The following is a 27,935-nucleotide window of genomic DNA, read 5'->3' as shown; positions in this document are numbered from 1 at the left end:
TTGGAGTGAAATGATTTATTTACAAAACCTGCCTCTGGTCTCTGCATCCCTTAGTTGTCCAGTGGGCCCTGCTCCCTCTGCCTGGGTTGGGTAGGCTACAGCAAGACCGATGGAAAGGTGTGAGTGCCGGGCCCAGCAGAATCCCCTTGTGGAGCCTCTTTGGGGGCTGCTGCTCCCTATGTCTCACTGGGCAGGTTTTCCAGCTAGGAGAGCCAGGTGGGAGCAGCCCCTGGTGTTGGGGTCCCTTCCTGGGGGGTGTGGCTGATCATAGGCACAGCTGAGCTGCTTCCTTCTGTTCCTTGAGGAGAAAGGCAAACCCCAGGCCTGCTGAGCCGAACATCAGCATGGAGCCACACCGCAGGCGGCCCAGGGTGTCCTTGCCTGCCCAACTCCGTGGGCTGAGAGGGGACAGGTTGTGGGCACTGAGGCAGGGGAGTAAAGGCCGGAAGGCTCTGGTCCCAGGGCAACTGGGCTCTGGGAGCCTTCTCCCAGGCCACCTTGGCCCTCATTGATCAGCAGGGGCTGGGGGCCCGACTCTGGCTGCTGCCGGCTTCGGGTCCTTACGGTGTGGCTGCTCCAGGCCTGGGCTCCTCCCCTGTGATCTCTTGGCCGCCCGCAGAGAGGCAGCAGGCCCCGGGCTGGTGTGCAGCTTCTCCTCGGGGGTTCTGTAGTAAGGCACGAATCCTGAGTCACGTAGGGTGTGGCCACTTGACAAAGTGTTGTCCAGGCTGTTGTCATGGGAGTGCCCTGCGGAGACCAGCAGGATGGTGCAGCAGATGGGTGAGGAGCCAGAGACCAGGTCCAGGCCTGCCGAGGCAGCCTGGTCAGAGGAGACAAGGTGGTTAGCCAGGCTCCCAGGTTCAGTCCAGACCCAGGACTGGCCTGTGCCTGCACCCCCACAATGGCGGTAGGGGAAGGGCCCATCCCACACTGGGAGATACTCCTCGGCATCACTCCCCCCTCCAGGGCTCCTAGCTAGAAGGGGTGTGTCTGGGAGTAGAGCCCCTCATCCTGCCCCCTCCATCTTTGCAGTCATGGGCACAGTGCCCAGCTTCATGGTGCTGGAGGTGGCCATTAGTAACAGGGCATGGGTTTTGGGTCAAATCTCAGGTTTGTTCTTGGTAGCAACTGTGCCCTTGGCCAAGTCACCTAGCTTCTTTTATTTATTTATTTATTTTTTTAATTTATTTATTTTTTAAAAAACATATATTTTATTGATTTTTTTACAGAGAGGAAGGGAGAGGGATAGAGAGTTAGAAACATCGATGAGAGAGAAACATCGATCAGCTGCCTTCTGCACACCCCCCACTGGGGATGTGCCCGCAACCAAGGTACATGCCCTTGACCGGAATCGAACCCAGGACCTTTCAGTCCACAGGCCGACGCTCTATCCACTGAGCCAAACCGGTCTCGGCTCACCTAGCTTCTTTTAGACTCACTTTTCTCATCCATAAAATGGGAATAATAATCAGAATTATCTCATCAGACTGTTATTGGGATAAGTGAGGTGATACATATGAAGTATTTGGGTGCCTAGCAAGTCATAAGGACTACACAGATGTTTCTGTAGGGGAGCACCAAGCTAAGCCTGGTGTCATAGTCACGTTATTATATGTAATTTGCACAGTGGCTCTGTGACTGGCTACTACTTTATCTTCATTTGATAAGGAAACTGAGACTCACAAGGCTTAAACACATTCCTCAGGCCACTGTACTATCAAGTGGCCGAACTGGGACTGAGTGAGGTAGTCTGTCTCCAGCCCCTGTCTTTTTTTTTTTTAAATATATTTTATTGATTTTTTACAGAGAGGAAGAAAGAGGGATAGAGAGTCAGAAACATCGATGAGAGAGAAACATCGATCAGCTGCCTCCTGCACACCCCACACCGGGGATGTGCCCGCAACCAAGGTACATGCCCTTGACTGGAATCGAACCCGGGACCCTTGAGTCCGCAGGCCGACGTTCTATCCACTGAGCCAAACCGGTCTCGGCTCCAGCCCCTGTCTTAACCAAGGACATGCTGCTCCAGGAGCCCCAGCAGACCCTGGGGGTGGGGCACAGGCCTGGCCTACTGGGGCCTGGGGCCCTGGGACAGAGGTCTGAAGGAGGCCGGGGCCCAGGGCTGCTCCCCACACCCTTCTGTGGCTTCTCACGGGGCCTTACTCACAGAGCTCCCGCTGATGACTGTCCTGTGGAAGCAGCCAGCCTGCGCCTCCCTTCTGGTGGGCGGGTCTTGGGAGGCCCTATAAGAAAGTCTGGGAAAATTCTCCTCCTTGGAGCGGTAGTAAGGGAAGAGCCCACCAGGTGGTTCGGAGTCCTCCCAGGATGGCACCTCCCTGGGACTCTCAGCTCCTCCTTGGTCACTCCCAACCTCTGGCTGCAGGGCCAACTCCTCAGTCAGGAGCTGCTCATAGGTGCGGAAGAAGGGCAGGTACTCCAAGTTCACCAGGGGCCCATGGGAGGGGCCAGAGTTGCTGATGGACTCGCTGCCCGTTGAGCTGGTGGCCTGCAGTTGCTGAGGCGGGGGCCCTGAGTCCTCCTCCTCCAGGAAGTTCTGAGAGGACGAGTCTCTGGGCTCGTCCTCGAAGCTCTCCTGGGACGTCTGGGAAAAGAAAGGCACTCCATCTGTTACTGTACCCCAACTTCTCCAGAGACCCTGAAGGCCAGAGGGGTCTTCCCAAGTGCAAACCTTTGTGTGGCTCTCCTTTAAAACCCAGCCAATGGTTTCCAGCCAGGGTTAGGTTACCCATGAGCCTGCTGGCACCTGCAACCTCCTCTTACATCCTCTCCCCCTGCTTGCTCCACTCTGGACACGCTGGCCTTCTTACTGGTCCTCAGTCACACCACGCTGGTCCTGTCTTAACGCCTGTGCCCAATCTGCTCTCCCACTCTCAGCTCAGAGGAGCCTTCCCAGTCCCCGCCCTCCACCCTGTGACTGCAGATCACTTGACCCTTCACTTCCTCCCACACCGAAATGTTCTCGGTCTGTGGCCTTCACAATGCGTGTATGCAGTGGTCTTGTCTGTCTGGTGCTTCTGGCTCGTCGTAGGCACTCAGTTGATAGTTTTCCAACAAATGATTGGTCTAATCTGCTGATTCTCAGCCCATCTCCTATTCCAGCAGTCGCCAACCTTTCAGACCTCACGGGCCACCAGTTGGGGACCATTCCTTTCACTCCGTTTGGTCTGGCCACACAGACCTTCTCTCAGTCCTTCAACATGCCAAGTGGACTCCCAACACAGGGCCTTTGCACATGCTGATGCTCCTCCCTGAAATCTCTTCTCTCTCCTTTTCCCTTTATGACAACTCCTTCAGCTCTTGGCTCAAGGTCACTTCCTTAGTGTAGCTCCATCACAATGTATTATTGACGCCCACCACCCTCACCCACAGCAGCCATTCCTCCCCTATGAAACATTCATAGGCATGATTGATTAGTGTCTCTTATCCCCCCAGTTATAAATTCCACCAAGGCCAAGTCTGTCTATCTCCTGTATCCTCAGGGCCTAAAACAGCCCTGGCATGCAGTAGATACCAAATATTGAAAGAAAGGTGGGAGGGAGGGGAGGAGGCCAGGAGCAAAGTCTTTGCCAGACTCAATGTTGATAGGAGGGAGAGGCTGTGTCTTGCGGGGAGAAAGGGATGGAAATAAGGAAGTACTTCCCAGGCCCAGTGGGGACACAGAGGCCCAGAACACTGGCTGTAGAAAAGCCAGTGCATTCTCCATCTTTGCCTGTCCGGCCAGACCCAGAACCCCTGGTACACATGGTGGACTCAGACCCAGAACCCCTGGTACACATGGTGGACAGTTGCTATTGTGGTCTGGCAAAGACTTTGCCAGCTTCTTGATCCCTGCGGGGGCCTCTGGACCGTAAGTGCCCTCCCCCGCCACATGTGATCCATGCTTGTCCTAATTCGAGGTCACCTCAGTCCCAATCTTAAATCCTGACCTGCGGTATGTCTAACCTGCAGTCCAACGGGCTGCAAGCTCCTAGAGAGCAGGGACCAGGCCCCGTACCTGAGTCCCAGGGCCCAGCTCAGGCCAACTTGCTGAGTGTCTGCCAATCCCCTTAAGGTCTCCCTTAGGCGGCCTCTGAGGACAGACATGCCTTTCCCGCTTTGCTGTAGTGAGGACACAGGCCAGGCTGATGGCAGCGCTAGGGTTTGAGCCCATGTCTGCCCTGTTCCAAAGCCTGTGCTCTTTTCACTGTGATTTACATGGTATTGTGGGCCGAACTGTGTCCTCCATAGATTATCAAAGTCCTGACCCCTGGTACCTGTGTGTGTGATGTGATTTGGAAACAGGGTCTTTGCAGATGTAATCAAGTTCAGATGAGGTCAGACCGGGTTTGGGTGGACTTTAAATCCAGTGACTGTGTGTGCTTACAAGACCCGTGAAATCTGGAAGAAGACACAGGGACGATGTTATGTGACAATGGAGGCAGAAATCAGAGTGATGTTGCCTCAAGCCAAGAACCTCCGAGGACTGCCAGCCGCCACCACAGGTGGGGAGCGAGGCCAGGAGCAGTCTCCCTCTGAGCTCCAAGGAGCAGCCCTGCCACACCTGGTTTGGGGCTGCTGGCCTGCAGATCTGTAAGAATGAATCTGTGCTAACACCCCCTTTGTGGGGCCTTGTTACTGCAGCCTTAGGACCACACAGGCTGGTTGGCTGGCCATGTGGCTGATGGGATCCAGCACAAGGAGAGAATGGCAGGGCTCTCCCTGCCCCACCTGTGGGCAGCTTGTGGGGAGAGACCCATTGCCGTGATTGCTGTCCCCTACGTGGGCTGGGCACAGCTAGGCCTTACCCTTCCTGCCATCAGTGGTGCTGGCCCAGGGCGGCCCCCGGGGTGGGCCAGTGGCTCCCTTACACCTCAGTCTTCCCCGCCTGGGACTTCACCAGCGAGTCCTGGATGGAATGCCTCCACCAACTCCCCAGACGCTCGATGCCACTCATGCTGCCCCTGAGACACGGCCTCCAGGTCGGCTCTGGAGTCAGCGGTTGCCCTGAGGCGTCATGATCCAGCCTAATCTAACTCCGGCTGAAAAGACCAGGCCTCTCCCCAAGCCCCACCCTCCTGGCCTTCTCTCCTGCTCAGCCAGTCAGAGAAGATTCCAGCATGAAGTCACAAAACCTGGTGTTGGGCAGGAAAGCCAGATGGCTCCGTTCCCATGGAGGCCCCTGCCCAAGCACCCAGTATATCTGTGATCATCACCTGCCTCTTCATTCATCCTAATCCAGGTCTCCCCCAGAGACTCTTGGAGACAAAGGGAAGGCAGACGTCTCTGGAACCAGATCAAGTTCTCCCTGACGGGCCAGTGGGCTCCCCGGAGACCTGCACCCGGAGACCAGCAGAGTGCCTCAGGGCCTCCTGGGAAGGCGAGGGGGGGGGGCCTCCACGGGTCCTTCTGCTACCCTGAGCTCCTTACCTGGTGCCTCAGTTTCCTCGGGGCTCGTCTCTGTTCTTGTCACTCAGTGTGAGGGCCTCTCCTGTGGTTTTGCCCAGGCACTCCTGAGCCCGAAGTGGGACAGTCACGGGAGGACTGGTTATGCCGAACGCCGGCTTTCTCCACCACTGCTGCGTCTCTCCCAGGCCTGGCGCTCCTGCTCAGGAGGATGTAACCTCCAAAAACGCCACACGCAGTCCTCGCTGCAGACTTCAGGTTGGGAAGGGCACCACTGTCCTGCCAGCGTGCAGGTGGGAGAGTGAGCCTCAGGTCTCGGGCAGCCGGAGGCGAGGCCCATAGTCCATCTTTAGACTCCAGGTTATTAGCCCCAAGTAAAGAGGAGGTACAGTAAACCCTGGATTTTGTGGACCTCAATTTAACGGACTTCGGAATTAACGGACAAAATGTCTGGTCCATATATCATATGTGAAAATTAACACCCTGTTAATTTTAAAATGCTTTTAACCAAGATTTGCTTATAATTAAATTAACAGGTTTTTTTTTTGTTATTAATTCACTGTTATTTTTAACAAGTTTTAGCAGATAGGCAATATGTTGGAAAAACATTGTAGTAATTTTGTTGACATAAATAAATATTACATAGCTACAGCTATAGTCTACATCAGTGATGGCGAACCTATGACACGCGTGTCAGCACTGACACACGTAGCCATTTCTGATGACACGCGGTCGCTAAGGCGGCCGCATGCCGAGGATGAAACATTTGATGCTCCTGAGGATGAAACATTTGCGAAATAATGTTTTTTTCCTCAAAGTGACACACTACCCGAGTTATGCTCAGTTTTTTGGCGAAGTTTGACACACGAAGCTCAAAAGGTTGCCCATCACTGGTCTACATACTTAAATCCAAGAGTCAATGCTCATAAACAATGTTTGGTGAATGATTAACTCTCGATCCTACCCCAGCACATGGGGTGATTGGTTCTGTTGTCACGTGGTGTGACTTTCTGCAGCAGTTTTAACATGTGCTGTCAATGTTCCCACGTGCACTAAGCCACATCCCATCCACCCGTGTGCATTTGTTTACTGACAATGACTGGTGAATACACACATTTACTAAACCTACTGAATATAAATTTAAAATTACTGTAATACATATAGAAAATTTTCTGTGAAATTAAACTTTTCATACATACTTAATTTTAATTACACAAACTAGTAAAAACACGTTAACTAATTTGTCAATTTTTAAACATGTGTATTTGGAAAACCTACTTTATTACATAATGGACTTTTGGCTTTAATGGACACCCCCTCGCCTGAATTACTGTTATATTGAGGTTTTACTATAGTGAGGCTTAATAAAGAGGTTAAGAATTCATTGAGGAATAAATGGCCAGGAGTAAAATAGCAGAGCTGCAATTCAAATTTACACAGTTAGCCTCTGAAGCTGAAGTACTTAATTACTTTGCCATTGAATAATGGTTTTAACCCAGCCAGTGTGGCTCAGTGGTTGAGTGTTGATGTTTGAACCAGGAGGTCACGGTTGATTCCCCATCAGGGCACATGCCCAACTTGTGGGTTCGATCCCCAGTAGGGTGTGTGCGGGAGGCAGCCAATCAATTATTCTCTCTCATTGATGTTCCTATCTCTCTCTCCTTCTTCCTTCCTCTCTGAAATCAATAAAAATATATCTTTTTAAAAAAAAGAAAAATGAGTTTAGGTGATACACAGGTGAACAGTTTTCATTTTAACAGCAAATATATTTAATAGAATGTATATTAGAAAAAATATAATTACCACATCAAAGCCATGCTTTTATAGATATTTTTGCTTGGGACAAGGGTAAAAAGTAGATTTCTTTTTCAGTAAAAGATGAGTCTATGTAAATACCTATCACAAGGTGTAATCAGATACAGTCAGACCATACAGGACGCTGGTTTGGTGACATGGTTCCCGGCTGGCCTCTGTGGTTGTATATCTGTGGATGTAGGTGAATTTTACACTGAATTTTATGTAAAGGGAACCCTTCACCACAACTTGCTGTCTTCAGTCCACAGCAGGTGTTAGACGCTGCCCTTGTCCTCACTAATAGAAGCTAAAGCCAGCCCCTCAGGCCTTTCTGTCGGGCGGATGGTCTTCTTTACCTGCGAGAAGTTTCAGGTGACTTTCAGGGAGCCATCTCCCCAAGCTGCTGCGCAAGTCCAGGTTCCGGGGTTTCCTAGTGAGCCCTCCGAGATCCAGCATAGCGCCCTGGAGAAAATGCACCCATTCACCTGTCAGCGGAGCTTACTCAAGCTGGAGCTCAAGTATTTGCCAGGCAGAACCTCTCCCCCTGTGTCCCTGTCCCCTGGCTCGAGGCATGGGCCTTCCATGGCTCTACCCAATCCTCACTGGCTCCTCACACCATGGACCAGTGGGTATGAGTAGGCCCAGAGGTGGGGCCTGACTTGTCCAGGATTGCAGAATGTGGAGCCAGGACTCAGCACCAGGACCCTTTAAATGTACCCTCACAATAGGCGGGGGCAGGGATTCGGAGCTCCATTCTGGAGATGAGGTCAGTGTGGCTAAGGGTCCTGTCTCAGGTCCCTGATCCTGTGCTTTAGTCCCTGCTGTGCAAGAGGAGAGACCACTGTCTAGATGAGTGGGGACAGCAGGCCCACCCATGCCTCACCCCTCATCTCTGCAACGGGGACCATCCGCCTGTCCTGGCAGAAGCCAGTGAGGACAGTGAGGGCAGGAGCTTCAGAACTCAGGCTGTCCCGGACCTCCGGGGCACGTGCTCCCTGCACTGCCGAATCCAGTTGGAGAAAGCAGAGATTCTTGAAGGCTGGAGTGGTCAGGGAAGGCTGCCTGTAGGAGGCAGGAGGGCTCAGACCTCCAGGTCTGAGGGACAATGCCCCTCGAAAAGGCAGCCGCAGGAACAGCGGGGACAACACCCAGGGTGCAGAGGGAAGTCGGACTAAAACCTGGAACTCAACTACAGGAAGATTCTCTCCCGGCAGCCAACTTGGTTTCCTTTGTTGGACAAACCTCCACTACATGTGTGCCTCTGGTGGTCAAGACGGCCCTTTGCGTTTCTGAGTGACACACTTATCACAGGAAGCAACTCTCTGGGAGAAGCGGTGCCTGGTGCCTTGGGGCACGAGCCATGAGATACCCGCTCAGGTCCACCCAGAGGTAGACCCTTCCTCACTCTCCCACGTGCTCCCAGTGTCGCCCTCCTTCCCTTTTCTCACTTTCCATGGTTTTCCAGGGAAAGCTCCAATCAATTCTGATTCTAAATCTCCTCAGAGCAGGAGCATGCCGAGGGCTCTGCAGGTGTTCAGCATGTAACACCACCCGGGGATTCTTCCTTAAAGGACTGATGATGTGTTGAACTTGCCCTTCTGCCAGGCCACCAGAAGCTGCTCACCCACCCGCTGCCAATTCAGATAAGAAGTCTGCAGTGTCAGGCAAATGATACACTTAAAAGTGCTGTCTGCTTTTCATGCTGGCAAATCAAAGACATGCTTTTACAAATACCAGTTACAGTCACGGACAGTGTTACTGGGGGGTCTTAGAGCTCTGAGCCCCCCACTCTGATCCTGACATCTCTTGCCTGTTAGAGGATGCCATTTTGATCCCTCACATAGGCCCTCCATGTCACTGATGAACTATTCCTTCTCGGGGATCCACTTGGGACCCTGTCCCCCAGCCACTCTCATTCTGGCCCTTATCACTCTGATCCTGGACTGCCTCTTTCAGCTGACCCTGACCTTCAGACGGCTCCCCCGCCAACCCAACCTGCTGCCTGGGCTCTCTTTCTAAATTCTGATTTTATCTTGTCACTTCCTTGCTCAAAACCTTTGGTTGCTCCCTCTTGCTTGAGTCTGGCATTCTAGGTCTTTCCCAATCCATCTGCCTCTCTCCATTGCTGAAAGCCAGCTTCCCCTGGGTGCCCTGGACTTGGACTTGCTATGCAACCTAACACACCCAGCACACCCCCCTCTGTGCCTTCTCTCAGACGGTAGCCCCTCTCCCACCAAGCCAGCCAGCCAGCAGTCTTCCCCCAAGAAACCTCCCGGTGGCCACAAGTGCTGTCCTAGTCTGCTGGGCTGCAGCATACAATACCACAGACTGGGGGCTCACACACCACGTTTATTTCCTCAGTCCGAGAGCCGGAAGTCTGAGGTCAGGTGTCAGCAGGGCTGGTTTCTTTTGAGGCTTCTCTCCTTGGCTTATAGATGGCTGTCTTCCCCCTCGGTCTTCACATGACTGACCTCTGCGCGTGTCTGCTATAAGGACACCGTCAGATTAGATTAGTGCCCATCCTAATAGCCTAATCTTACCTTAATTACTGCTTTAAAAGCCTTATCTCCAAATAGGATTAATTCTGAGGTACTAAGGGTTAGTGCTCTAATGTGAATTTGGGGGACACAATTCAGCTTATAACAGGTGCTCGGGACCTCTTCTGCCCCCCTTCTCAGACTGAGTTACAGAGCAAATGGCTGTGATCTCCGGGGCAGGAACAAGGCCGCCTGCTTCGAGTCCCTGCCCCCCTCATGGGGTGTGTGTCTCCAGCCCTCTGGGTGCACTGAGGCTTTGGGGCCAGGCAGACCTTCCTTTATGTCCCAGCTCTGCCACTTGCCAGCTGTGTGACTGAGGAAGCTACTCAGCCTCTCTGAGCCTCAGATTCCTCAGCTATAAAATGAGATGAAATCAGCACAAACTTGTTGTGAGAATTCATTTACAGAGCAGTCATAAAGGGTCACAACAGTGCCTGGAATATAGCAGCCTGCCCCCAAATGACAGTGCCGATTATTGTTACCTTTCCTGGGAGTCCCCAAGCTCCTCACCCACAACCTCTTGGTGGACCCTGAACCTCTCAGTTTACAGGACATATTCAGGGACATGAAGATTGTTGCTCTGGGGACACAGGACAGGAAACCCTAAAAGTTTATATATGTATATATATAACCTCTTGTACTTATTTTTGTGTTCTCTACTTAAAAATACCAGTCATAAAGCCAATCAGGTATTACAGATATATCCTCTTACTTTAACATAAATTTTACATAAAATGTACTTACTATTATTTTTAAATGAGAAGGAAATATATACCCTACAGTTAGTTCCCTCAGAACCCTTACATGTAACTTTTAGTGGGGGAGATAGGTACTTTCCTAGTTATCCACAAGGGGGCAGACTAATTCCATTTCTTCTGGAACGTACTCTTGGGGTCATTATTAAAGATCATTCAAAACTGACATTTTTGTGTGACTATTTCCTTCAAATAAATGAAGTTTCCCTATTCACAGAAGATGCCATTTTTTAAAAAGCTGACAACTTACAGATGGCCGTTGGTTTAAAAACATTTCAGAATCATTTATATACACATTTTCCTCAGTCAATCACTGAGGATTCTAACAAATGCCACATCCAGAATCTAAGAACACTGTGGTTTTTCCACTAGAAAGTCAAGCAGATTATTTAAATTCACAGGAAAGAAAAAAAATCATCTTTTCTCAACATCAAACAGAAAACATTCTCTCTTTGAAAATGTAAATCCCTCAAACATATTCAAGAAATTTAACCAGCATCTCAGAAACTATCCTATTACTCTTTGAAGACTTTAAAGAATTTTCTTTAAATAGTCACATGCCAGTCAGGGAGGGGGAGAGAGGCTTTTAAGTGACAATGATGCCAGGAAGGGCCCATGTTCCCCAGTATCTTCTTCCAAAAAGGAAGAACAGAGCATCACTAGGCAAATGGAGGGGTGTGGGATGGTCTCAGAGGAAGACACAGCATCATTTCCCATCTGTTCTACACCTGGGGGTGGAATAGGGTGAAAGTTCTGAACTGCAGGGAGCCTCGAAGACGAGGTGCAGAACAGAGAGTGTGGAGAACTGGATCTCTCCTGCCTCTGCTCTTCCATCCAAGCCCCGTCCTGGGGGTGGGGAAATGCCCAGGGGACGGAGCCCGGCTGGTAGGAAGCCAGAGGCAGAAACTGGGTGGGTGCTCAGTCCTCTTTTGAGCTAATAACCAAATGGCTTCAGTTAAGGAACTGGATCTCCATCTGAGGTCAGGAAAACACAACAATCAAGAAGATACCAGTTCTTTTACTCATAGAAGTTTTTCCTAAGGAAGTAATTGAAGCTATTTACAGAGATGTGGCTCTAAGATGTTTATAACAAGGAAAAGTAAATAAAAATTTTTAAAAAAGTAAATATCCAGCAAATAAATAATGCTGTATCCACACAAGTAAATATTATGAAATAGTTTAAAATTTTAACATAGGAAAGTGGAAAAAAGTCACAATATTAAGTGAAAGACAGCTGTTATGAAACAGTCTATACATGACACATACTATGGTAGACGTGCAGACATTCTCAGTTTTCTTTTTGTTCTTTTTAAAATTTTCAACCTATTAAAAGTAATATATGAAATATATGCTAGCTATAGAAAAGTTATATTAAAAAAATAATCCAAAATTCCTATCAAAATCCCAGCAAGATATTTTGTAGATATAGGCAAGATTATTCTAAAATTTATACGGAAAGACAAAAGACGCAGAATAGCTAAAATAATTTTTTTAAAAGAGTAAATTGGGAAGAATCATTCTACCTGATTTAAGATTTACAATGTACTCACAGCAGTCAAGATTGTGTGGTATTGGTAGCGACACACATAGTCAATGAAACAGAAGAAAGGACCCTGAAATAGACCCACACAAATATGTTCAACTGAGTTTTGACAAAAGTGCAAACACAAATTAATAAGAGGGAAGAGAGTCTTTTCAACAAATGGTGCTGAAACAATTGGACATCTGTGGGCAAAAAAACAAAGATGTGAACCTTGACCTAAGTCTCACACCTTATGTGAAAACTGACTCAGTTACCAATTTAAACGTAAAATGTAAATCTATAAAACATTTATAAAAGAAACAGGAGAAAACCTTTAGGGCCAAGAAAGAGTTCTTAGACACAACATCAAAAGCACAATTCCTAAAAGGAAACCTTGATAAACTGGAGTTCATTAAAAAGAAAGCTTTTTCTAAGAGGATGAAAAATAAGCTGCAGAATGGGAGGAAATATTTACAGATCACCTATCTGACAAAGAACGAGTAGCTAGACTATGTAAATAACCTGCAAAACCAGACAATACCAAAAAAAAAAAACAACAAAAACACCACCCCAAAAACAAACCAACCAGCCCAATTCGAAAACGGACTGAAGACAAGAAGACATTTCACCGAACAGGATATGCAGGTGAGCAATAGAGCACATGGGATTATGTCCAACATCATCAGCCATTAGGAAGTGTAAATTAGAATCCCAATGAGATGTCACCACTCACCTATCAGAATGGCTAACATGAAAAATAGTGACCACACCAGTGCTGGGAGGATGCACAGGCACTGGATCGCTCACACATTGCTGGTGCGAATGTAAGACAGGAAAACAGTTCCTTAGATTGCGGAGCATGCCACTACCATAGAGCGCAGGATGGCATTCCTAGGCATTTCTCCTACAAAAATGAAGACACGATGTTCACACCAAAATCTGTACGTGAACATATAGAGCAGTCTTCTTCATAGTAGCTCCAAACTGGAAACAACCAGCAGCCTTCGATGGGCGAAAGGTTAAACAGACAGTGGTACATCCACACCATAGACCACTACCCAAAGTAAAAAGGAACTATTGATCCACACAACAGCCTGATGACTCTCCGGAGAATGAGGTTGAGTGGAAAGAGCCAGTCCCGAAGAGTTGCATTCTATATGAGTCAATCTACCGTATATAACATTCTTGAAATGACAAAATTATAGAATTGGAGAAGAGTTTCGTGGTTACAGAATGATCAGAGGGGTGAAGCAAGAGAGTGGTGGTGTGGCTGTCTGGGACAGCAGGAGGGATCCTATGGTGATGGAAATGTCTACATTTTGACTGTCAAGGTCAATATCCTAGTTGCGATGTTGTACTCAAGTTCTGCAAAACATTACCTTTGGAGAAAGCTGGGTAATGGTGTGTGGGATCTGTCTATGTTATTTCTTACAACTGCATGTGAATCTACAATGATCTCAAAAAGTTTAATTAGAATAAAAAGGACAGAGATGGAACTGTCCACAGAAAATGGCAGAAATGGGCCTGTGTGCTGTGCTGCTCTGGGCTCCATTAAGGCCTCCCATCCCACAGGGGACCCAGATGGGACATGTTGTGTATGCCAGGGAGAGCCTCACGATTGAGGTGGCACCTAAGTGGCAAGAGTAAGGGCCATGGAGATTCTCCAATGTCCTGACAGTCCCCTGTGAGCCCCCGAGGACACTCCCTCACCCTGCCCTGCTGGCAGCCCTTAAGGAAAGGCAAGGAGGTGAGACGGATGAGGACTCACTTGGTCAGCTCTGAGCCACTGGGCAGGGCAGGCCAGGCACCACCCTCCCGGCAGCAGGCCTCAGCAAAGTGCTCACCTGGATCACCCCTGCCCACAGGCGGGATGAAACACTGACACTGTCTCTTTCCAGGTGAGATCTGGGAGCCAGTTAGTGTCCATCAGCAACCAGCAAATGAGTAGGCGTGGCTGTTTCAAGGCTGTCTTCAGGGGAACTAAGGGCTGTTTATAACAGTCCTTAATGAGAGCAGCTTTCTCCAATTAAATAACAACAGGCAGGTTTTTTGCAAAACCTAGCAGTCTGCCTAGTAACCAAAAGGTAAACATAACACAACTGATTACAAGGTCCAAGAAATGCTGTTTTGATCTGTTAACTGCCTCCAATGAGGACGAAGCCATCAGAAATGTAAACAATGCATCAGAGTGAGGGTACTGAGAGGAGTTTGGAAGGAGCACTGCATGTAGAAGCTACTGTTTCTGCTAGAGCAGCAGCCAGGTGCTGCTCCCTGTACCATGCAAATGCAGGTGCCTGGCTTACAGAGGCAAAGGAGGAACACAGCCCAGGTGGATGTCTTGATGGTGAGGAGGCAAGCTGTTGGAGTGATGCGGACCAGGAATTCCAGTGGACTCTCTTTGCTCTAAGCAGCACTAATGCTGAACCTAAAATAAAGTCTGTTCCCACTGGCCGCCTTTCTCTTCCTGCAACTCACCCAGTTGTTTCCTACCCCAGGGCCTTTGCACTTGCTGTCCGCCCTGCCTGAGTGCTCTGCCTTTCAGACCTGGACAGATTCCTAGGTCTCAGCATCTCTGCCTCTTCCTCAGAAGGACTGTTCCTGGCCCCATCTCTACTCAAGTCCCTACAACCTCTCAATTTCTCTCTTTCGTACTGGTTTATTATCCTCACCAAAGTGAAGTTTCCATAAAGAGAGGAAGCTTGTCTGTTTCATTCCGTTATCCCCATGACCTGACCTAGAATAGGTGTCTGTTGAGAGAATCAGTGAGCCACGCTATCTCTTCCTGTAGCAGCTTTAGTTCTGCCCAAGAAGGCTGTGGCCCCTCTCAGGGGGTTTTGTTGCCTATGGGAGACTGAAAGGGACAGCCCCCACCTTTTGGGAAATCCCTTTGGGAGGAGCCTTTGCAGTGCCTCTGACAAGTCAAGTCAGCAGGCTGAGGCCGGGCTCAGGGCCCCAGCACTGTGTCCCACATGTCCAAGTCTGCGCTGTTGGCTCCCTTCTCCACCACGAGCTAGTCACTGTCTTCTCTCCTGCTCCTGTCCAGTGCTGTCTATGTGACAACACCAGCATTTAAAAAAAATGTAATTTTATTAATTTCAGAGAGAAAGAGAGAGGGAGGGAGAGAGAGAGAAACATCAATGATGAGAGAGAATCATTGATTAGCTGCCTCCTCCACACCCCTTACTGGGGATCAAGCCAGCAACTGGGCATGTGTCCTTGACTGGGATTGAACCCAGGACCCTTCAGTCCACAGGCAGACACTCTATCCACTGAGCCAAACCGGCTCGGGCATCACCAGCATTTTCTAAGAACAGGACAGTTGGATAATTCTAAACCTCCCCTTCAATTTCCAATGGTGATCTGTTAAAATTACTAGTACTTCCCAGTGAGAAGGACAGAGCCTGGTCACAAGTCAAGAGACCCAGTCTAGCCTGGCTGTGCCAATGGCTCACTCTGTGACCCTGGATGAGGCTGTGTCATCTCTGGGCCAGATCTCTGTATAGGACGCATGGCCTCTCGGCTCCCAGCTGAGGCAGGCACTCTTCCACTGCCAGGTGCCTGTGGGGTGGGGTAGAGAGTGTGTGTGCTTGGTAACCGCTATGGACTGAATATCTGTGTTCCCCAAATTCATATGTTGACACCCAATGCCCCATGTGATGGCATTTGGAGGTGGGGCCTGTGGGAGGGGATTAGATCATTAGGGTGGAGCCCTCATGGACGGGGTTCATGCCATTAGAAAAGAGACCCCAGAGACTTCCCTTCTCCCTCCACCATGTGAGATTACGGCACAGCAGGCCCTCAGCAAGCACCCATCTACTCACACCTTGATCTTGGGCTTTTAGCCTCCAGAGAAACAAAAAGTCTGTTTCTTAAGCCACCCAGGGTGTGGTGTTTTGTTATGGCAGCCCAAACTGACCAAGGCAGCAAGGCTCTTGGGCCCGGCAGCCCACCTCGGGAGCCTTACACTAAACTCTGCTCCGCAGGAAGGGACCTCACGAGGAGCCACATGGTGCAAAGGCTCACCCACCCGAGAGGGGGCTTCCACGGGTGTGGGGCTGGACAAGACAGACAACCTGCCTCTGGCACTTGAGAGCTATGAGACTTCCAAGAAGCCACTTCAGCATCCGGGGCCTCACTTTCTTCCTCTGTAACTGGAGAACAATAGTAACGGATGAGACTAGGCAAAACAATGGTACAAGGAAATACAGTGCAGCTCGGGGTAAATACTACATGACAGCACTTAGCAAGAGGATGATGACGAAGACAACGATGATGGAGGAGGACGAGGGGAAGGAGGAGAAGTCGAAGATGAATTCGCATTGCAAAAAGCCAGGAAAGGAATGAACTCTGGCTGTGATCTGATAGATGACAGTGTGTGTGCAAGGGGTCCAGCTGAGCGTCTTTGGAAAATGAAGGCGTTTGCTCACGCCCGAGGCAAGGAGCAGAGCTCCAGTCTTGGAAAAGTAACATGCCTTCCCAGGGAAGCACCTTAGTGCCGGGTATTCCTCGAGTTCAACAACGCGGAGAAATGAGAGAAATGACCTAGATGTGTTCCCAGCTAATCTGGGCTCTTACAAGTAAGGTGGTGATGGCCATTTAAGGGGATGGTAAGTCATTTCCAGAAGCCACAGTTGAGTGAGCCATTAAAGAGATGCCTCAACGGAGGCAAGGGCTAGGAAATAAAGGGACACACAAGATACAAAATTGTGTTCTGATTACAGCTGTTTAGAAAAATGTCTGTGACAGTCTCTGGGAGGGAAGATTAAAAACAGCTGATTTGCTTGAATTATGTGCTTAGGAGTGATTAAAGCAACATTTCTGTTTTGGTTGTTACACTGGGGTTTGTGCCATTTTTAAGTAAAAAAGAAAGAGGGAGGATTGCAAGGGTGTGTGTCCTTCAGAAGTCCCTGGTACCCCACTTCTCTCTCTCCCTCTCTCTCTCTCTTCCTCTCTCTCTCTCTCTCTCTGCAAATTGACTAGCCAAAGGAAAAAACACTGCTGGGTGTTGTCATCAAGGTTTTCAGCACAAGGGGGCGGTTAAGGAGACAGACGGCCAAAGGGAAATTTGGGGGAGTCAGACCATAAAAACACATGTTTGCAAGGAGCCTTGTGAATCAGGAAACCCTGAGCCCTCATAGGCCACAGGGCCCGGCCACTGCCTTGGCCAGAAGACACCTCCTCAAGCAGGCCTCTCGGGAGAGGAGATGTTGTCTAGGGAGCAAAGTGGTCACTTAGACACATCAGGTCCCCATGCTCTGGCTCTGTCTGGGCCACCAGCTGGAGAGAGGTCGTTGCCTGTTATAATCACTCATGTTTGAAGCCAAAGCAGCAATGGCCCCGCCACAGTCCTGACAGCCAGGGGTCTTGAAGAATGCCCTAACGCCAACCTTGTCCCTCCATCCCTGAGGCCCAGGCAGGCTGCAGCTCAGCTGTGATGGGGCCCAGGCTCTCCTCTCCTTTGTTCTCTTCCAGGCAGAGTCTATAAATGGTGATCCACCCCCAGGAGAGGAAACCGAGTCTGACAAAACAAGAAACTAGCTGGAGGCCCCGAGGTCCAAGGCCACATGTCCTTGTAAATGGTGGAGTGTGATTCAAACACACACCATGTTCCTGATGGTGTGCCACAAAGAAAGATGTGGAGGAGCAGCCAAATGCCTGGAAAGAGGAAGGAAGTAAAAATGCAGGCAAAACTCCTTCTGTGCTCGCCCCTCTCCCCACTCCCCCAGCCACGGGCCCTGGGACAGCAGGGCAACCTGCCCAGGAGGCACCACCTGCTGTTCACAGCGTGAGAAGCTGGGGGCAGGTCACATGGGACTTTGGGTGAATAGGCCAACAGACAGACCCAGTTAGACTGACACAGTGCTTTCTTCAAGTAGCGTGAACATGAATAAAAAATGTTAGAGATGCAGAAGAGAAAAGAGAAAAACAGATTCCTGATCCCTGGCTGTTCTGTTAGCCAGTCTGTACCCAGATTCAGAAGGAGAGGGGACTGATTTTAAACTTTTGTGCTGCTCCGGGCCCTCTGAAATTGCTGACAACAAAGGCAAACCGCAGTATACTGTTCCACCCCCGCGTGGCGGCCAGAGCCTGGGGACTGACTGCTCAGGCTGCTCCGGAGAGCAGCGGCTTGGAGAAACCCCGCGTTCCTGGGCCGAGTGTCCTCTCTGCTGGTTTTCAGCACCATGTTGTCACCAGAGCACATCTTATAATAATCCAAGAGGAATTCCAGGGCATCACAGCCCCATCCTCCTTGCGCTGGGTCCAGGTTAATCTTCCCGGAGCTTCGGCTTCATCCTGCCAGTGAGGCAGGCTGTCAGCAGCCTGCACAGGCACGCAGATCTTTCCTGCCTTCTCCTTCCCCCGACCCACAGCCCTCTAGCAGTCTCTTCCTCCTGCAGGAACCCCTCCTTCTCTCTTCCCTCCCGCTCTTACGCTCGGTCTGGAGAGCAGAGACCTTCTCTATGCAGTGCTCAGACCATCTAGCTGGGGCCTCCAACCTGCTCCAGCTGTGAATCCTTTCCACCACAGTCCTTGGTGGGTCCCAGTGTCTAACCAGACAGAAGTGGACGACACTGGTAAAAATGGAGATGAGAGCTCAGAGCCCTCTAGCCAGGTCCCCCTCTGCTACCTGCCCCAAAGCACCCTTCCTGCGAGCAGCATTTGCACCCTCACATGCCCAAGGATGCAAAGACAATGCAGCAGGTCAGTGCCAGAGGCCGGGCCAGACCCAGGTTCCCTGACTGCCGCCAGAGGATTCTCCACGTCCACCCCTTCCCCCACTAGGAGAACCCCAAGTGTCTTCTCCCTCTTCTCACTGCCCTGCTCCATTCCCCATGTTTGTTGTTGTGAGTCCAGTGGTTTCTAAGCTTGGATGGTGTTCCTCTCTCCTTCTTGACCCACCCTGGCCTCTCTGTGCAATGGATTGTGGGGGAAAATTGAGTGACCAGGATCCACCAGGATTGTACCGGGGCTGGGGTGTGCAGGGGACAGACACCTGCTGCTGCAGGGGCCATGGAGCCTTCTCTGGGCATCAGCCACTCTGAGGAACCCACTGGCACTTAGCACCAGCGGCAGCAAGTACTGGGCTCACAGGGGCCACTGATTCCCATGAAGAGCCACCTTACTCCTCTGGAAAGGTGTGCTCAGCCACACAAGGGTCCCAGGTCATGGGAGGTGGCAGGACATGAAGTCAGGTCTGGGTGTCTCTGGATGTGTCATCCTTGTGCTCCCTGGCCACATCAGAGGAGAGAGGGGGGTGTGAAAGGCCCTGCAGAGTGACATGTGATTAAGTCAACGACATGCTGTGTAGAGCTTGGCCCTGGAACTGGAAAGACCTGGGTTTCAGTGTGCACACGGCCTGAGGACCCACATTGGAGTGAGGGCAGCCTGTAAACTGTGTGCGTGTGCGTGTGTGTGTGTGTGTGTGCGTGTGTGTGTGTGTGTGTTCTGTGAAGCGCCCAGCAAAGGGCCTGGCACCCACCACAACCCATACCCCCCTTCCACAAGGGGCCCAGGCCCAGCCAGCACATCCCCACCAACAAGGCTTTCATGCTGGGCCCTGGCAACAGCAGGACAAACGGGAAACACAGATCCCCCGTGGGTCCAGGCAGCCGTCCGTCCTCAGCTCACCTGGGGGCAAGAAATGGGGCCTATATAAGGCCTGGGGTGGGCCTGGGTCAACTGGATCACCCCTGAGTGGGATGACCTGGGGAAAGCGCCCCACCCCACGTAAAGGAGCTCAGCTGCTAAATGAGCAGGGCCTGGAGTGACTTGGGGCCACTGCGTTTTTCCACCTCAGCCAAGTAAAAGACTGAAATGGACTGATTACATGCAGCTTACAAACACATGGTGTTTGGGGGACCACTGAGCCAGCTGATCTCTGAGCCCCTTCAGAACTTGGTTCAAAGGAAGCCCTTCTAGCTGGATTGCAGCCACACTGTGCCCTGGCTGGACAGAGCCTCCACTCCCGATCTCCAACTGAGCTGGTGCCGAAGAAGTTGGTGTATAAGTCCTCACTTAAGGTCAGTAAGTTCTGTGACTTTGAGCAAAAGGACTTATACCAAAACTATTTCCACTTCAGGCTAATGGATATAAACAGGGCTAAGTTCCTACAGCATCTCATCAACCTTATAGGAAACAATGTTGAACAAAAGGACTTTGAGGACTTGCTGTATGCCTGTGCCATGTGAGAAGGTGGGGGGCAGGGCCATCCCCAGGGGCTCTGGTTCTGCGTCCCTCACCCCCTGCCACATTCCTGAGCAAGTCCCTGCATTCCCCTGGCTGAAGGTTCTTCTGCTCTCAGCCCCTGCCTGTCCCTCTTCATGCATCAGCTTGAGCACCTTCCCTTCCTGCCCCGCTGCTGCTCCTTTGAAGGCACATCCCCAGGGGGAATGCAGGGGCGTCCTCTCCTCTCCCATCCCGCTGACTCCCCATCCTTTCCCTTGGGGCTCCACAGGAGGGATGGGAGCCAGGTCTCCATTCCTCCGCTTGTCCTGCAGACCTGCTCAGCAGCCCCAGCCACTCCTCCAGGACACTGCGCGGCAAGCACACACTTGCTGCCCCGGGTACACAGGTGGCTCATTCCCTGTCTTTTAAGTCAGTTTGACTGGATTTGAAAGGCCCAAAGGGAAAAATATCAATCCTAGATTTGTAAAATGAAAATGAAGGCTCTTTATTTTAATTTCTATCCTCAATGCCAGCTATTTTTAAAAATTGTTGTATTTTGGGATAATTATACTAGTAGATTCGCATGCAGTTGTAAGAAATATTAAGAGAGATCCCATGTGCTGTTACCCAGTTTCCCTGAATGATAGATAACTTTGTGTAAAACCGTGGTGCAATGTTGCCCTTGACTAGGAATCGAACCCACAACCCTTTGGTGCACAGGCCGACGCTCGAAGCATTGAGCAAAGCCAGCTAGGGTGAGAATTCTTTTTCAAGGTGGAAACACACCACCAGGTGACAAGGGGTCCAAGCTACTCCATCACAAAGCCTTGGAACAGACTCTTGGAAACTGTGCTTCTGAGTAATTTGCACAGTGGTTAGTGTCAGGAATTAAAGAGTAAATCTTGACAGGAATCTACTTGTTCCAAGTAAAAGCCAGGAAATACTAACCAAGGGAACTGGGACTGAACCACATGGCAAAGGCACTGGAACCAGGAAGCCACGCCCTGGTCAAGCTGGGCCTTAGGGCTTTGTAATCCTGGGCAATGGCCTTACTGAGGCACAACTTCCTAATTACGGGTTCAGTCGGTTCTAAGAAAGAAAAGGCTGTGTTATCCAAGTTGACGTTTTCTTTCAGGAGGCATTAGCAGAGAATGAATGGATTAGTAATTTAAGAAATTTGTTTTTCCTACAAGCGCACTGTTATGCCAACACTCCCATGTTCAAAACTTTCATCCATTCCCTGGAGCTCCGGAGACTCCTGAGAGGTGAAGTCACCTCTGGCCAGCCACAGCCTCCCTCCCGGGTAGCAGCCCGCCCAGCAGCTACAAGTCTCTAACAGCCCATGGGGGATGATGGCTCAGCACCTGCTTGGGGGGTGCAGTGGGGGGAAAGGCTACCAAAGCCAATGGGAGCCATCTCAAAGCCCACCCCCACCACCTCATTGGGCTCTCAGGAAAAGCTGTGTCACCCTGACTAGAGCAGTGGGGAGGGGGGAGGCACTAGGCCAAACTTTAGGAACCTGAACACAACCCTCACCCGCTTCACCCTGTCCTAGTGAGTCATGGCTCAGACAGAGAGGGGACCATCAGAACAGTGCCCACTCTGGCTGCAAACCCCAGTCTGGAAGAGGAACATTGTAAACAAGGGATCCGAGGCCACATTTTATTGATTGCTCCTCTGCTATTTCTTCCAGATGTAGCTCATCTGCTCAGCCTCCATCTCTGCCCCAGTTGAGCCCTCACCTCCTCACATCTGCCCTATTAAATAGCCTCCTCAGAGTCTCCAGACCTCCTGTCTCTTGCATTTCTAGTCAGGACCCCAGTATACCACCTCCTGCCTTTCTGAACAGTGGGTCAGGTTTTAACTCCTCTTCAGTGACACCCTCTGTCTACAGGGTAAAGCTCAGACTCTTAGCCGGCCCCATCTCTCCAGGGTCATCACCCCATACACCCAGGCCTGAGCCCAGAGCACTGAGCAGTGTGTCTGCATGTCATCTTTGCACAGACCCTCTTACTGCACTGTGTGGGGCCAGGGGGACCCCTCCTTTCTTCAAACCTTGCTGCCCACCCTAACCCCAAGAGATGGTTACAAGGGACTTCCACTTGGTGGTGTGTGACCTTGAGCAATCACATGGCCACTTTGTGTTCCTTTTGCTTCGTCTGTAAAATGGGGAGAATAGCAGAGCCTTCCTATCTCCCAGGGTTGGGATAGAGATCAATGATTTAATGCAGGTGAAGTGTTCAGAAGAGTCCTATCACGAGTGTCATTACCTCTGCCCTGTGCTTTGCAGCCAGGACACCTAAGCTGAAGGAAGGGTCCAGGTGAAGATGATGCCCCACCCCATTGGGGTTGGCCTTCACTGCAAGCTAGAGATAGTGGATGGATAAGCAAAAATGACTGCAGGAAAGCAGAAGATACAGCCGCCATGTGGGAAATGACAGAGACAGACATCTGCCCTCCAGCTCCTTCCGGCCCATGCATCCCTCCCTAAGGCCCAGGACAGGCACTGGAGGAATCTGTGGAACCACAAAGCCCACATGTGCTTTATCCTTTACCGTCTTCCCCAAGGAGGCTCGCATTCCTGCAGTCTGCTTCAACCTCAGATCCCCCTTCCCCCTGATTACTTACTCTGCCGTCCGCCTCACCGTGGGGTCCTATGAGCGCCCCTGAGAATGCGCCCCTGAGAATGCGCTCCTGGACTTGACCACACCTAACCAGCTCCAGGTGGACAGCCAGAGCCCAGTGTCTTCAGGGAAAGGGCGGGGGTGAATGATTCCAACTGAAGCTTCACATCCGGAACCGTTCCCAATAAGCCTCACTGGAGCTCCTGCCCTAGGCTTCAGCTGCTTCCTCTGCCCGGTGCAGGAGGGGCCAGAGGAATGAGCAGCAGGTGTGCACATCTCCCCCACCCCTAGCTCCTGACCTGGTTTCCCATTCTCCCCCATACCAGCCTCGGCTCAGAGCGGGTGCCCTGTGGACAGAGGCCTGCGACTGCTTTCCAGTATGAAGGCTCAGGTGAGCTGCACAGAGCGCCTCGACCTTCTCTCCAACACAGGAAAGTCATTCCAAACGGACTTGTTTTAGAATTTGCAATCAGACTCCATATAGGCAACAGGCCGGCCACACAAATCTCCCTGTGAAAAGCATCAGAAAGCCTGCCGTCACTCAGAGAAGGGAGGCAAGAAGCCTAGTGATGGAATTTAGGCCAACACTTCTGAACTACTAAAGCAAGTCACAACTTACTTGAGCCTTAGTTTCTTCACGTGCAAAATGGAAATAATGCCCATTGTCCTGTCTCCCTCAGGGGACGCTACCTTTATTCATCTGTTCAGCTAATTAAACTGCAGTCAAATGCCAGAGTTGAGCTGTGGCTGAAACCCAGTGCCTTCAAGAACTCAGTCTAGCTGCTCTGCCAACCATAGAAATTCCTATTCCTGTGAGAGCTTTGAAAAGAGTCAAATGCCAAACCACTGGCATCATTAACATGAGATGGCCTGCATTAAAAGTAATTATCTGTTGAAAAGAGCAAAATGTACAGTAAGTTAGTGCTTCCCAGACTTTAGTGGGCACTAGAATCACCTGGTATCTTGCTACATACAGACTGTGGTTCAGAAGCTCTGAGGGGGCCCGAGCTTCTGCATCTTTAACCATCAGATGCTACTGGTCTGTGGACTGCATTTAAATGGCAAAGTGTTAGGTTACTGCTGAGTGATTACAGTTTATTAAAGCCAAAATATAACTTCATCCGATCAGCAAGATTTGGTGAGAGGGAAACACAGGTTGGGTAAGTTTTGCTGGGGGTACCTAACACTGGGCAAGTTCTAGAATCCGGGGCTTCCCTCAATGGGGGCCACTGAGGATGGTCTATGCATTTATAGGCCAAGTGAGATGTGGAGGCATCTGAGGGATGTGGGGACCGGCAGAGGGGACAGGCCACACACTTCATGGGCCCTCTGTGGGGTTCAGAATGCTTTGAGGATAGGCAGGCTGCCCCAGGCGCAGGGAGCTAGGAGGCCTGAGCACAGTCCACTCGAGTCCCTCCACATGTTCAGGGGAAGAAGCTGGTCTTTTGGTGGGCCTCAGTTGAGAATGATTTCAGGGAATAATCTGGTTTAAGGCAGGTAATATCCTCAGAACAAAGCATCAATTCATGGAGCCCGAGGCAGGGAGGAGTGGATGAGGGCTGGCCCCGCCCTCAGGTCCTCTCTCCTCCTCTTTGTTCCTCTGTGTTCCTCCACAGTGTCTACTGAAAGGCTGTGGAATTGGCCCAAGGAAGTCAATAGAAACAGGGGACGAATAAGTGCGGGGTAATAAATTTGACCTGGAGAGAAATAGCCCACTCAGACGCATATGCTTTATAATAAGAATGGAGATGGGGGCCTGGAAAATTCTGCTTTTCACTTGATGAACTCTTTGCTCCAGAAATGAAGCCCATAAACGTGTACAACAGCTGGAATTTTCCCTCTGAAGAGAGTACTGCGTCTGGCAGTTGACTTAAGTAGTTATTTGCAGTCTGTAATTTTCACAAAAACAGTAGGGTGTGCCTGGCGGGAATGTTTTCTACAATCCCATGGAAAGAACACAATAAGAAAACTTTGGAACAAAGGACGCTCTGATTCCGTCAGAAACTCTTCCACAATTCAGGGTTAAGGCCAACAAAGATGTGGAAAGTTTTCGAAAGACTTGTGAGGAGTTGAAAGCACGGTGCTTCAGGGAGATGCTCAGGAACGCAGCCTGCAGGATCCCCGGTGGGAGGGGATGCCGGAGGCAGGGAGCCAGTGAGGAGGCCAGAAAGCTTGAGGCTCACGGAGGTGGTAGCTGTGGAAGTTGGGAAGAGGGATCTAAGTAGAAATCTGCACAGGGAGAACCAACAATGCTTGGCACCAAATAAACTATACAGGATGAGGGAGGGTGCAGGAGACAACGGCAGTCCTGAGGTTCCAACTCCAAGTAAGTAAAGAATATGGTCCAGGTAATGAGAGAGGGGATAGAAGGATGGACAGACTTCCACATGCGGGAAGCTTGGTGGGGCCAGTAGCAATTTGAAAGGCTTCTGTATGTCATGTCTCAGCAGTTCTTATGTGCTCTGGGGCTCCAGGAAGGGAGAGAGTTGAAGTGAATGAGAGGCTTGCTGAGAGAAACGAGGTGGTGGGGACTCTGCTTCTTAGGGACACTCTTTCTAGTAACCCTGAGCACTGACGCTTTCCCTCCCTCCCCTCCCCCCATGCCATGAAAAGGGACCACATTCCTGAGAACCCACCAGGGAAGTTAGTTCATGCCTACACGAGGCCAAAGTGACCCATGAGGTAGATCCCGGAGAAAACTGAAATTCTCCCACAGGCTGGGGACACTAATATAATCCACATAGAATTGAATATCGACAACTCTGCATGAGCCTCATCTCTGCCACCTTGGAGTGAAGAGGAGGAGAGGACACAAGACAATGTGTCCTTTGCTGTTTATTCTAAACTGGCTGAGCTGCCTGGTGCGGCTTGGGAGACACAGCATTGGACTCAAATAAATACATTTCTGGTTGTTGACACAGAGCTGTCCATGCGAGAAGCATCTGCCATGTAGAATTTGTGCCCTGTGCCTTTCAAGTTGAAGTTCATATTTGAATCCACGTGTTTGTTCTCTGCCCAGGTCTCCTCACTGCTGCTGTACATCTAAGTCGGTGGTGGTGCCATGGAGCTCTTCTGTACCTCAGTTTAGCTGCTCTGGACTATAGCTGACCACCTCTTTGAGTGGTTTCCGAGTTCTCAAAGCACATTTTACTTATACAACTGTGCTAGTCCAGTCCCCATTTCCTGCATCAGCTATGAATACACACAAATAGCAAAACTGTGTGAGTGAGGCTGGACTCTCAGTGAGCTTCTAAATGTCTGGATAAACCATCGATCACTTGAGAAAAGCCATTTGGGCAGCACCTTCCTTCCGGGAATAGCCATAACTTAGCTTCCATTCTCTGAGCTTCTTTTCTCTGCCAGGCCCTATCCTAGGCACGTGACATATGTCACGTCTAATTCTCACAACTGTCTGCAATATACTCATGAATATGCCCACTTTATAGAGGAGCAAACTGAGCACCAGAGAAGTTGGCTAACTTGCCCAAGGTCACATATTGTTGATGGCAGTTCTAGGATTTGGTCCCAGACAGTCTGGCTCCAAGACCCATGCTTGTTTCATGACATATGCCTGCCTTTCTCAGTGATCAAAACCAAACCAAACCAGAACAAGTGGAGACAGTGGTGGCTTCAGAGGCCTCGCAGGCTTTCATGCGGCCCGTGGCAAATGGTAAATATTAGCGTGTTGGAGCCATCTCTGCCCTTTGGTAATCATTTCTGCTCCAGGTTCCCAATGACAGTAATTTGAGGCTATAATTCCCATTTCCTGCATTAGCTGCAAGTACACACAAATAGCAAAGCTGTGCAAAAACCAGCTCCCCCCTTGCTGCAGGAGGTAGCCATTACATCAGATTCTGCTCACAGCCCGTATATTCACCAGCCCCAGCTGAGGCCACGACAACACAGACGGATCTCACAGTGAGGAGGGATTTCATGGTGGTGCACTGTACCCAGCTTGTACCAGCACAACCCACGCAACTGCACCTCCCCTCCCAACAGCATGCTCCATGTCATTGTATTATGAACTTTAAATTGGCCATGGCGGGAGTAGTTACACCACAGGAACTGGTAGATGCTTCAAATCACACACCCCGCCCCGCCAAAAAAAAAAAAAAAAAAAAAATCCCAATTAATAGTGTTCTTGGGAATGGTGTGTATTGTGGGAGGGAGCCGATATACATTTGAGGAATGGTGGGAAATAATAGTAATAGCGATACCAGCCAGCATGAGCTATAAGCACTTGCAACATTCCTGGCATGTGCTGAGCTCTCAAGGCATTATCTTAGATAACCCACAGGAACTGTATGATATAGGCATTATTATTATTTAAAACTAGAGGCCCGGTGCACGAAATTCGTGCAACGGGGGAGAGGGGATGTCCCTCAGCCCAGCCTGCACCCTCTCCAATCTGGGACCCCTCAAGGGATGTCCGACTGCCCATTTAGGCCCGACTGGGATCGGGCCTAAATGGGCAGACATCCCTCTCACAACCCAGGACTACTGGCTCCCAACTGCTCGCCTGCCTGCCTTCCTGATTGGCCCTAATCACTTCTGCCTGCCAGCCTGATCACCCTCTAACCACTCCCCTGCCAGCCTGATTGATGCCTAACTGCTCCCCTGCCAGCCTGTTTTCCCCTAACTGCCCTCCCCTGCAGGCCTGGTCACCCCTAACTGCCCTCCCCTGCAGGCCTGGTCCCTCCCAACTGCCCTCCCCTGCTGGCCATCTTGTGGTGACCATCTTGTGTCCACATGGGGGCAGCCATCTTTGACCACATGGGGGCAGCCATCTTGTGTGCTGGAGGGATGGTCAATTTGCATATTACTCTTTTATTAGATAGGAGGATAGAGGCCTGGTGCACGGGTGGGGGCCAGCTGGTTTGCCCTGAAGGGTGTCCTGGATCAGGGTGGGGGTTCCCTTGGGGTGTGGGGTGGCCTGGGCAAGGGACCTGTAGTGGTTTGCAGGCCGGCCACGCCCCCCAGTGACCCAAGTGGAGGTCCTGGTATCTGGGATTTATTTATCTTCTATAATGGAAACTTTGTAGCCTTGAGTGGAACCAAGCCTCATGCTTGCTCCATGGCCACAGCCATTTTTGTTGGGATTTATTTATCTTTTATAATTGAAACTTTGTAGCCT

The 27,935-nt window shown here is 50.5% G+C and overlaps 1 protein-coding gene and 1 long non-coding RNA gene across 6 annotated transcripts in view; both read right to left on the bottom strand.

Annotated features, from left to right (window-relative positions):
- On the bottom strand, positions 1-5,072 carry LOC114232160 (uncharacterized). The gene is made up of 3 exons (XM_028148138.2): positions 4,806-5,072; positions 2,168-2,602; positions 1-820 (listed from the first exon to the last, which is right to left on the bottom strand). The coding sequence occupies exons 1-3, from the start codon at positions 4,815-4,817 to the stop codon at positions 506-508; spliced, it is 762 nt and encodes a 253-aa protein (XP_028003939.2). The 5' UTR covers positions 4,818-5,072; the 3' UTR covers positions 1-505.
- Positions 5,073-7,490: 2,418 nt separating this feature from the next.
- The window catches only part of LOC114232163 (uncharacterized), a 235,676-nt gene continuing 215,231 nt past the window's right edge, over positions 7,491-27,935 (bottom strand). For all 5 annotated transcript variants that reach the window (XR_008556382.1, XR_008556383.1, XR_008556381.1 and 2 more), the window contains exons 5-6: positions 9,542-9,683; positions 7,491-7,659 (exon numbers count right to left, since the gene is read on the bottom strand). This is a non-coding gene — a long non-coding RNA (uncharacterized LOC114232163). The remainder of the gene's footprint in view (positions 7,660-9,541; positions 9,684-27,935) is intronic.

The sequence above is a fragment of the Eptesicus fuscus genome, chromosome 6 (genome assembly GCF_027574615.1).
Source record: "Eptesicus fuscus isolate TK198812 chromosome 6, DD_ASM_mEF_20220401, whole genome shotgun sequence".
Classification (NCBI taxonomy): Eukaryota; Metazoa; Chordata; class Mammalia; order Chiroptera; family Vespertilionidae; genus Eptesicus; species Eptesicus fuscus.
Note: the sequence above shows the minus strand (reverse complement) of the source record. Positions and strands in the feature narration are given on the sequence as shown.